Source organism: Mytilus galloprovincialis, chromosome 2 (assembly GCF_965363235.1).
Source record: "Mytilus galloprovincialis chromosome 2, xbMytGall1.hap1.1, whole genome shotgun sequence".
Classification (NCBI taxonomy): domain Eukaryota; kingdom Metazoa; phylum Mollusca; class Bivalvia; order Mytilida; family Mytilidae; genus Mytilus; species Mytilus galloprovincialis.
Genome location: NC_134839.1, coordinates 45,986,483 through 45,998,642, shown reverse-complemented (window position 1 = coordinate 45,998,642; position 12,160 = coordinate 45,986,483). Strand labels below are relative to the sequence as shown.

General features: G+C 30.9%; 1 protein-coding gene across 1 annotated transcript in view; it reads left to right on the top strand.

The window, feature by feature from the left end:
• The window catches only part of LOC143063686 (uncharacterized), a 138,280-nt gene that overhangs the window by 106,580 nt on the left and 19,540 nt on the right, over positions 1-12,160 (top strand). Inside the window, exons 50-62 of the mRNA XM_076236002.1 lie at positions 584-693; positions 2,254-2,338; positions 3,045-3,191; positions 3,730-3,909; positions 4,481-4,579; positions 4,852-4,961; positions 5,869-6,019; positions 7,269-7,386; positions 7,797-8,025; positions 8,605-8,671; positions 9,220-9,381; positions 10,302-10,394; positions 11,291-11,470. Coding sequence (XP_076092117.1) covers positions 584-693; positions 2,254-2,338; positions 3,045-3,191; positions 3,730-3,909; positions 4,481-4,579; positions 4,852-4,961; positions 5,869-6,019; positions 7,269-7,386; positions 7,797-8,025; positions 8,605-8,671; positions 9,220-9,381; positions 10,302-10,394; positions 11,291-11,470 — 1,731 coding nt within the window. The remainder of the gene's footprint in view (positions 1-583; positions 694-2,253; positions 2,339-3,044; positions 3,192-3,729; positions 3,910-4,480; positions 4,580-4,851; positions 4,962-5,868; positions 6,020-7,268; positions 7,387-7,796; positions 8,026-8,604; positions 8,672-9,219; positions 9,382-10,301; positions 10,395-11,290; positions 11,471-12,160) is intronic.

Sequence of the window (12,160 nt, the reverse complement as noted above, 5' to 3'; positions counted from 1 at the left end):
ATACAAACAAACATACAATTAGATACAGTAGAACATATTTTAAAAAAACAGTTCAATTAACAAATTTGTGAAAAAAACCCAATTAAAAACTTGTCTGACATGGGTCTAACCCCCACAGTTATAAAGACTTCTTAAAATGAAGACTTGAATAGGACAAAAATATGTAGATGTGCATATTATTTTTTATTTATAAACTTTACTCATTTATTTTGTGTGTTTTAAAATAACATATTGCATCTGCAGGGGCACTATTTGTATCTCCCAGACACAATAATATCTCAAAGAAAGTCCTAAATTGACTTTGTTATAATACAGTTTTTTCGGAGTGAAGTGTGAGGGTATTACTTTGTCTAGTCATATGTGTATAATAAATATTATTTTATTTCTACATGCAAAAGTATTCTTGCATTTAAAATTTAGAGAATACTTTATAATACTGTTTTGTTTCTACATGTAAAAGTATATTTGCATATAAAATTAGAGACTATTTTATAATGCCATTTTGTTTCTACATGTAAAAGTATATTTGCATGAAAAATTTAGAGAATATTTTATCAATAAAGATGCCATTTTTCGCCATTAGAATATAGCTGAGTTGGAGCAGACATTGACTAACGTTACCATGCATCACTGTTCTCAGATGACAATGAAAATACCAAAAGTTTGGCTTAGTTTTGAGAATGGAATTTTAAAGTAAGTTATTCAATATTAGATTAGTTATTGAAGTTTGAATCACAAAATATGGGTTACAAATCAGTTGTTAAATTTTCATTAATGAGCAACATTCCATTTTATAAGTGGGGAAAAAATTGTTTATAGCTTTTGTACAGAAAGGGACAATAATTGTTGTTTGTATTGGCAAGACATCTACATATTGTAACTTGTTTCATTCAAATGCAAGAGAATTAAGATGTATTAACTATTTTGACTTAAAGGTATATCTAATGTATATTATTTTAATGTCCCAGGAGCTGCTTGTTAACAATAAACGATTTGTTTCTTGTTTTTATTCCCCATTTTTATGCATCAAGTTTTTCGGTCTGTGTTTCTGTCTGTCCTGGTTCAGAATAAAGTTTTTGGTCAAGGTAGTTTCTGATGAAGTTTAAGTCCAATCAACTTGAAGCGTAGTACACATGTTCCTATGATATGATTTTTAACCGGATTTTTGTGACAAAAATGTCGGTTATTGATTTGGGGATGTACGGCGGGCGGGCGGTCGGTCGGTCGGGCGGGCGGGCGGGCGGGCGGGCGTCACTCAAATGTTGTCCGTGCATTAACTCATGAACCGTTCAACCAAAGCTTTTAACATTTTAATATGTTGTTACTGACAACTAAATGAAGGTCAAGTTCAAAAATGGCGATTTTGACTTTTACCGTTCAGGAGTTATGGTTCTTGAAAGATTAAAAAATGGAGTTTCCAGTCGTGTCCTTGCATTTACACATGAACTGTTATACCTAAGCTTCCCAAATTTTAATATGTTGTTATTGGTGACAAAATGGAGGTCAAGTTCAATAATGGCGATTTTGACTTTTACCGTTCAGGAGTTATGGTTCTTGAAAGATTGAAAAATGGAGTTTCCAGTCGTGTCCGTGCATTTACGCATGAACTGTTCTACCTAAGCTTCCCAAATTTTAATATGTTGTTACTGATGACAAAATGGAGGTCAAGTTCAATAATGACGATTTTGACTTTTACCGTTCAGGAGTTAAGGTTCTTGAAAGATAGAAAAATGGTGTTTCCAGTCGTGTCTGTGCATTTACACATGAACTTTTTTACCAAAGCTTCCCAAATTTTAATATGTTGTTACTGATGACAAAATAGAGGTCAAGTTCAAAAATGACGATTTTGACTTTTACCGTTCAGGAGTTATGGTTCTTGAAAGATTGTGAAATGGCGTTTCCATTCACGTTGTTGCATTTACTCATGAACCATTCAATCTAAGCTTTTCAAATTTTAAGATGTTGATACTGATGACAAAATGGAGGTCAAATTTGATATTGACGATTTTCACTTTCACCATTCATCAGTAATGGTTCTTGTGATATTGCCAGGACACAAATAAATATTAATAAATCCGGTTTGCTGTCGTTGTGACAGCCTCTTGTTTTTCTTATTTTATTGCCAAATAAGAGTTTTACCCCAATTTCACGGTCCACTGAAAATAGAACATGATAGTGCAGGCGGGGCTTCTGTGTACTATGGACAGATTCTTGTTGATTCCTAATTTTTCTTTTTACATATTTTTGTGATAGGGAAAGAAATGAAGGAAGAAATATAATGGAGTGGTCATTATTGAGAAAATGTGCTATAAACAATGGTATCTATGACGATAGTGATGTAAGTGATTGTTCTGTAGAAAGAAAAACCACTGTAATGGGGTAGATAACTGGATGTAAAATGTTCGTTTTAATTTCCTAATGGAAAACACCTCGCTGGCAATTTCACACCAATTCAACTGAATGTGCTCGATGAGGTACTGCAGGCAATTGCCTTGGGAATATTATGAGATGTATGATTGTTGCTGGTTTTATGAATTATAAAAGTCATGGTAGATCTGTATAAAAAGTTGTTTGTAAAATGTCTACGAATCAAGTTTGGCTGTCTCATAAATTCCTATCCGAATTACTGTAAATTCAGAAATTATTGCGTGCATTTATTATTGCGATTTTATTTATTACGATTTTGAAAAATATCTTTGTTAAATTCATATTAAATATGGAGTTTAAATTATTGCGTTTACAACTCTGTCGCATTTTTCGTAATAATAAAAACCTCGCAATAATTTCTGAATTTACAGTATGGGGTTTTTATTCATTAAAAAGGGGAATTTTCCTGTTTTCTAACAATAACTCAAATGTAATTTGAACATTTTTCATTAAACTTTGATGACTTTTTTTTTTTTTTTATAAATTTCTGATATGACATTGAGCAGTTATAATAGAACTTTATTCTTTAAAAAAACAATGGGCTTATTATGCGCTCATCTCTTTATTTCATATCAATTTTCATGTAATAATTTGTTCTATTATGCTATTACTTACAGATAAGGCTTGCTGTAGATTTTCTGAATGATTTAGGTACTGTACAGCATTTTGACACCGAATTTCTACGTGATCGAGTTGTTATTAATCCACAGTGGATTGTAGATGTTATGGCAAAGGTTGTGTCTGTAAATGAGAAAGCAATAAAGGTATTTTTAATATACTCTGACAGCAAATATCTGACAATATAAACAATTTGTATGGCGCTAAAGATATTTTTACTGTGAACATATTTGTTTTTGTGGCTTTGTAAATCAAAACATGTGAGGGGTAAAGTTCACAAAATACTGAAACATAAAAAAAAAGAAAATGCTTGGAACTTTAAAAGTTCACCTTTGATGTATATATGAAAATAAGAAGATTTGGTAAAAAGTAAAATAACAAAAAACACCAAACTCAAAGTAAAACACAATGTTCTTAACAAATGGCAAAATCATAAGCTCAGAAGAATGGAAAACATCTCTCATACTCCTGTCTTAGTATAAATGCCAGAGAGACAACATTCCACCAGAAACCAATATGACATCAAAGTTAACAACTATAGGTCACTACAGCCTTCAACAATGAGAAAACCCATACTGCATAGTCAGCTATAAAAGGTTACCAAATGACACAATTAAATTCAATTTTAGCAAGAAACTAGCAGCCTAATCTTGATTCAGTTGGTTCATTTCTTTATTTTTGTAGGAAAATCTTGGAAGATTTTACCACAGTTATATTCCAGAAATCTGGAAGGACTATGACAAAAGTCTGCATCAGTGGATGCTGAAACTTACTGAGACGTTTGACCTGACGTTTCCATTACCTGGGGAAAAAGAAAAGTATAACATAGTTCCATGTTTATTGCCAGAAACAAAACCTCTCAATGTATGTATACTTTATACAAACATCTGCTGTTCCATTATACCAAATAGATAAGATTGTAGTTTGAAATCATCTCTTCTATTTGATCAACTGGTAAAACAGTTAAACAGGAGGCAGGCTTCAGCTGGCCCTTTAAAAAAATATATACTAGTTCAGCAAAAAAATTGACCACACACTAAACTCAGAAACATAAATGAACGAAAATAAAAAAAACCATACAAGACTAACACAGGATAGAGGTTCCTGACTTGGGTCAGACGCAAAAATGTGGCAGGGTTAAACATGTATTGTGATATCTCAACCCTCCCCTATACCTCTAGCCAATTTGGAATAAAAAAGAACACAGCAATACACTCAATAAAACTGAGTTCAAAGGAAGTCTGAGTCTGATGTAAGATAAGGTAATGGAAGACGCTAATGAACATAATCATATTATACTTACCTTTTTTTATGGCAACCAAAAGACATATTAAACATAATCCAGTTTAGAGTCAAAGTTCCAACAAACTTTTAAAACTATTGTTGTTGTCATGAAAAAGGTGTAAGGGGTATTATTTTATTTTATATTTACTAGTTGCCTTGGCCATATCTGAGTGAAGAAGAAGAAATTAGAGAGAAGACAATTCTGTACAAGTTTGCATATCTTCCTAGCGGTTTGTTCAATAGAGCACAGGTAGATAATCATACAATTATTACCAATCTAGTTTTGAAAATTAAAAATTTTATTATGAATTTTGATTTTGTCACCTCATCAAAAATGACATTCATTGTGATAGTGTTTTTTTAAAAATAAATATCCATGAAAATGAGTCCCTATGAAAAATAAATGAATCCAGTGTCCATTAAGGATCTACTAAAGTCAAAATAAGTGTAGGAGTCAGTAAATGTTCTTCAATGAGTATGTTAGTTGAAAGATTTAAACAATTACAAGGGTTAAATTTTCAGGCTAGATTGTTCAGTCAAGGATTTACTGACCATGATTTACTACAGTTTCTATGGAAGAAAGGATCCATATTAAAGAAAAATCAGCACTATGCCTTGGTCAGACAGTTGAAGTAAGTATTATCAATCAGTTTGAATTATCAAATCACCAAAGTCATGTATATATTTAATGAATTACAGTAAAACCTTGTTGTGTTGAACTTGGTTGTGTCAAAAAGTTGGATAAGTCAAGGCAATTTGTAAGTTCTGGTAAGATTCTCGGTTGTTTAATGCATGTCTTACTCTATGTGTTGAACTGGTTTGATTCCAAATTTTGGTTTACTCAGTTTACTTCCTAGTCTCTTTGAAGAAAAATTGATATAGATTAGCCCTGATTTGTCAAAGTTTAAAGTTCAAGAAAATTTGGCAGCAACCTTAACTTTTTTATGCCCCTTCTAGGGGCATTATGTAATCGAACTGTGTGTGTGAGTTGTCTGTCTATTCGTGATATAATCTTTCTAATTTTAATGCCAAATTAGAGTTTTACCCCAGTTTCACAGTCCACTGAACATAGAAAAAATGATAGTGTGAGTGAGGCATCCGTGAAGTATGGACACATTCTTGTTAAGTTGTAAATACTGACTAAGATATCAAAAGTATTAGTTTATTGTACTTCTAAACGAGCCACATGAATGAATTCCAGGTAAATAACATCCAAATCAATAGTCCAGAAATGGTTGTATTTACCAGCATGACCTAACTGAAAGGTCATTAACCTAAATGGTGAATTTGGCGTTCAAGTCAAAAGCATTTTTTTACATACATAATATTGGTCAATTTTATAGTGATCAGGTTTCTTAATGAACATTAAACACCAATTTCTGATTTTCTTTTTTTTCTGGTAATGAAACTGCTATAGTATAATAATCATGAGGGCCCTCCTAATTACAATATTAATGCCTCTCTGCGGTATTATAGAGAATGATTACTGATAACTATAAACCTTTTCACACCTACTAATCAAGTTAGTTTGTGTTTCAGTGATTATGAAATGATAGTATCAGTGCAGGGACCAAGACCTAAAAATGTACTGGACCTGATCCATGAGACATTAACTACCCTGATATCAGAGGCGTTCGATGGAGTGCACTATGACTACTTCATACAATGCCCAGATTGTGTTGAAAAAGAGGTACATTTTGTAATAAAGATAAAAGATATATATATTAAGTGTATAGCAATGTAATATGCCTTGTCAAATGTAACAAAAAGTTTAGCAATATTCTTTGGTATTGCATTAATGAAAATGTAATTGTTTGCTGTCATTAAACATGCTGATCTTGTCTTTTTTTTTAATAAATCTCTTACTCTCAATGAAGTGCTTTCGACTTTTATTTAGTTGGTGAGTTATTTGGCACCAGTTTACACATCAATAACCTCTTGAAAAAAATGTTTTTCATCCTATATTATTAATAGCATCACTGATGCTGGGATATATGCAGTTTTGCTGTCATTCTGCATATAGTAATTCATGATGGTAGGGTTGTTTTTTTGAAAGAATCATACTTTGAACAATCAATAAAATTGAATTTCTATTTTCTGCTAAGAGGAATAGATATGGAGTTCAATTATTTTGGGGCAAAATTACTGACATCAAGGGAGACAATAGCTTCCAAGTTCTTTGATTAAACTGCTTTTGAAAATGTCTGTACAAAGTCAAGAATATGTCATTTGTTTTCTATTTGTTTTTGGTTGGATGATAGTCAAACTTTTGATTTTGGCAGTTTTTATGTACTCCCTCTTTTTGAATTTACATTGCAATGGAGTTTGGTATTTTTGTTATACTTCTTCATGGTCTGTACAATATTTATTTCTGATTTTAGATCCATGATATGTTCTACAATCTATAATCATTGATGCATATTGCAGAGAATAACAAGGCTCACACTAAAAGTAGGCCACTCTGCCCTGTATAATGTGCTCCATTGAAGTGATTAATTTGTTGATTGTAGTTTAGATCCCAATTACTCAGTTAGGTATTCAATTCCATTATCCATTTTCATATAAAAGTAAGGACAGTTTGAGTGCCATTTTAATAGAAGTAGTTAGGGCTGTCTTGGTCCATATTTTGAGGGCTTTAGTTCATTGTTTAAGATTATCCAGAAACTTTAATTGACTATTTTTTAGTATTTCATGAGATTATTATCTGTTGTACATCCTTTTCCTATTTTGAGTATAGTTTTTTATTTTGAAATATATTTTAATGACACAAGTTCAACAAACAGTACTGTAACATAAAATGAAATACAAGAGGAATAATTTATGAGGATTTGAAAATTAAGAAATCTTAAATTGACTTGAAACAAAAGTTCAAGTAAAAATACTGGATTATATGTCTGTTTTCATCTGTAAACAATGTATTAAAGTTATGTTTATTTCAGGGAACCAAAGAACCTTTTTTGTTTAAAGCAGAGTTGATAAGCAGAGCTTATAGTGTTAATGCTCCTTTCCTGCAGTGTACTAAGTTCTTTCATACAGTATCCATAGGAGAATTGCTCAGTAAGTAAATACAATTTGATTAGGATATGAACTACACTGGTCAACATCAATTCCTTCAACAAATTATTGTTATACATGTTTCAATATTTACACCAATTTGATGAAAAATGTCTAAGCAAGAAAGTAATAATACTGTAGTTTCATTTTTTCCATGTGAACTTTGTGGATTGAGGAAAAAAAAAGAATTCCATGAATATTTGATTTCAGCATTTTACAAAAGTTTACATACAAGCCTATATAAAAATTCATCTTCATCGCAACTTTTAAGACTCAAGATTTTTTATGTCAAACAGCAAAATCAATTTTAATTTTTACGTCCAACGTGAAACTGTTTCTGTGCATCTTTAGGCCATAGGCTGTTCTATATTTGTAGAATTTTAAAAATAGCCCAAGTAAATGTTTGTTTACAGGAATAATGCCAGACAATAAAGAAACAGAGTTTGATGCTCAGATGCAGGAGAGTATCAGCACTTTAGAAGAAATTAGTAGAAATATAGCACAAGATGTTGCCATTTTGTATTGTAATGGTGATTTGCCATCATTGCCATTTAATTCTAGTACCACAGCAGAGAATGCTGCTGGAATGACTGTTGATCCCAGAAATATCCATGAAGACTTAAAAAAGACTGGTTATAAGTGGTGAGCGTATTTTTAAATTATTTGGCAGAAAAAAAGTATTTAGGAAAATTTGTTTGCTCTCATATATCTTTTTTTGCTGTTAAAGGTGAATACAATTTGCTATGTTCTTAAAAACTTTTAAAAGGTCTGGATAGGGTTGCAGACTAGAGAATGTTGGAAATATGAATTGAGAATAAAGAAAAATGACCTATAAATCACAGAAATGAATCCCCCAATTGGGACTCTTTTACATAACAAGCCATAATTAAACTTTGTTCGAAAGTTCCTAATCTGAATGCTTATGATAAATTAAGTATATCGGAAACCATTTCTTTTTTTCACACATATGTACAGTATTGTTAATTTAATTGATCATCAAACTGGACATTTGATGAGTTAAAAATTCATTTTATTTTATCAATGAAACAAAAGGTATCTAAAGAAAGGATCCTGAATTTTTTTCAGACAATTTCAGTCATTTTGAATTTGAGATAACTAAAAAGTTGGTGCCATTTACAATTTTTTTTGGTCAAAACTAGATTCATAGCACCAACCAACTTGTTTTGACTGTTTCATTGCATTTACTTCATGAATTTTCAGCTGGTTCCCTGAGGATATTGACAACATATCAGACATGGAAATGACTATGGCTCTTAAAAATTCAAAGGTGATTATCTATTCTTCTGTACAATCTTTAAGAGAGACATATTTTAGATTTATGTATTTTTCATAAAAATAAAAGTATTGTTTGTTTACCTATATTGCTGATTAATGCAGTGAAATCAGTATCAACTCACCTCAAATAAGTCAAGACATTCAAACACAATAGGCATGAATATAAACCATTCATGCAAGAAAAAAAAATGATGACGCCTATACATGTACTTGCAAAACCACGAAAAGGAAATCTATTTCCAAATTGTTCCAAATTATGGCAAAAATCAGGTTTTAACGAAATCTACATTTATGACGTCTCAAATACTTCATTAATAAAATCTTCTTTAACTGTGTCAAGTGGATATTTTAACATACATTTTCCATGTAAGTGAACCAACTTATTTAATATGATATTAAATTTATCACAATTTTAAGGGAGAAATCAGAAAAAAAAACATAATGGTTGAACATATCTGGATAGGTTATGGTTCTTTGATGTTTGAGTTTTAAGTATGAAGCTAAATTATTTGGTAACTTAAAGTAACGTTTTTTTTACAGGTATTGGTTGCATGCATGTCTGAACGTTTTGTCAACCATGAGAAATGCCACAGATGGTTCCTATACGCTATAGAACAATTACACAAGCCTTTTGCCATCGCAGTGATGAATGAGTCCCTTGAATGGAAGCACACAGACATTGGATTTAAAATTGGTAACCCTGTAAGTAACTCCTTTACCTTTGTATGCCCCATTTATGGGCCTTATGTTTTTGGTCTGTGCTTTCGTTCGTCCGTCTGTCCTGCTTCAGGTTAAAGTTTTTGGTCTAGGTAGTTTTTGATGAAGTTGAAGTCCAACCAACTTGAAACTTAGTACACATTGTTCCCCTATGATATGATATTTCTAATTTAAACACCAACTAAGAGTTTTTACCCCATGTGCATGGTCCACTGAATATAAAAAGATAGTGTGGATGGGGCATCCATGTTCTATGGACACATTCTTGTTTAAATGGTAATGTGGATAGCTTTGTGTTACTGTGACTTGTCTAAGTGTAGATCTCCACCTATATGGTAACTTCCTAACAACATATTGTAATTTGACATACCCGTATATTTTACTGAATATAAGACGATTAAATATAAAAGATGTCTGATTCTTATGGATATAGAAGATATTGTATGATTTTTCATAATATAATTGAAGTGAAATTAAAATCTCATAGGATTGTAAGTATGTTTTATTTTATCACCTTACACTTTCACGACTTGAATATGTGTTTCTACATCAGTTCAATTTTCTGACCAGTTGAACAGTTTGGTTCTATAAAACAAATTGCAATTTGGTCAGAATTTTGAATAAATGCAATAGGTGGAGAGCTACACTTACAGTCAAGTCACAGTAAAAATATTAATTTTGTCTCATGTTTTACCAATATTGCAAAAGTGAGAAATAGGTTTGCACTATTTTGGAAGTGTGTCACCTTATAATTTAAAAAAAAAAAAGGTGTTTAAACAGTCATATTTTCAAAGGTAAAATAATTTACAATGCACATTTGTATAAAGATAGATATCTGAATAAAATGACATTTAAGTATTGCTTCAATAAAACGGTCATTAAGAAGGGAAAATGTTTTTTTCCAGAGATTTGCGATGATAAAGAATATGAAAAGGTATCCAGAGAAAATAAAGGACTTGATAGATATTATCAAAGGTCATATGGATATAATAGAGAAGGTATGTAGGATTTGGTATGCTGTAAATTCAGAAATTATTGCAAGGTTTTTATTATTGCAAAAAATGTGACAGAGTTGTAAACGCAATAATTTAAAATCGCATTTTGAAACTTTCTACATGAATTAAACAGGATTTTTCTTAAAATCGAAAAAAAAAAAAAAATCGCTTTTATGTCTAAAATGACTCACTATAATAAATGCATGCAATAATTTCTGAATTTACAGTAGTGTCATAGTGGTTCATAATTTCATAAAAATTAAGTTAAGACTTTATTCATTATGCTATTTATGTATTACTTGATGATCATTATTTCCTTTGAAACTTGCATAAATTAATTACTGGACTAAATTGAATTGTTGCCTGATGAATAAGTTTCCAATACATTATGTACTGATAAACAGAAATATGTGAACTTATTTGTATCACACGGATAAATACACACAGATTTCAGGTTTAAATCTTCTTCCTTTTCTCAGTCCATATTTTAAACTAGCATATGTGTTGTGGCATTTACACACATCTGGTTTGCTTTTTCTGTTTGGCAATTGAGATTCATGTTGGTGCAAAGTGCACAACTATTAACAGTAGTAAAAAACCTCATATGAAATAATCTCAAAATTCTGATTATAAAATTTTATAATAAACTTTACATATAAAACACTCAAGATAATATAGAGCTTGACACATATGATAAAGACACCACTCTAGTGTTGAAGACTATTTGTTGCCCTCTGGATGTCTGTTGGTTATTTCTGTGGTTTAAATATTATCCCACATATACTTTTGTTCAAATTCAAAACAACAGTATAAACACCTAAATACATGTATATGATAATATTTGCTTGTTATTGAAAAATAGTGTTAATCTTTTGATAACGTCTCATATCTGGTTTAAGATGAAACTGAAAACCCCTGAAGTATTTATAAGTTACTGTTGGGCAAACTCTCAGGAGGCTTGTTCAATTACAACAGAAGCTAAAGATGGATCCATTGGTTATGGTGATCCAAGAGTAATGAAGACACACCTAGAAAAGAATGGTATTAGGTGTTGGATGGACATAGAACAGATGGGAAAGGTAAATTAACAATGGGAAAAGAAATTTAACATATGGGAAAGGTAAATTAACAATGGAAAGGGTAAATTAACAATGGAAAGGGTAAATTATCATTGGTGAAGATAAATTAACAATGGGAAAAATAAATTAACAAAGGAAAAAGATAAATTTACAGATGGTAAAGGAAAATTATCAATGTGAAGTTAAATTTACAGATTGGAAAGGTAAATTAACGTATGACAAAGCTAAATTAACTGCGAAAAAGGTAAATTAGCAGAAGGGAAAGAAAATTATCAATGGGAAGGTAAATTTACAGATGGGAAAGGTATATTAATAGTGTGAAAGGTAAGTTAACAATGGGAAAGGTAAATTAATAGTGGGAAAGGTAAATTAACAATGGGGAAAGGTAAATTAACAATGGGAATGGTAAATTAACTATGGGAAAGGTAAATTAACAATGGGAAAGGTAAATCATCAAATTTTTTAAGTCTTATCTTTTACTTTTTTTTTTTAATTGTTCAAAACTAAACTGTATTACTGTCTATAATAAATTCACTTATATAATTTTTAGGAAGACTATTTATAATCTTTCAGTTGACACCTATACTCTTAGATTTAAAAGAGGTTATAATAAGTAATTGAACAAATGGTTATGCTGAAATTAGTCTCAATATTATATGTTTTTATTTGAAACACTTGCTGCTTTTCCAA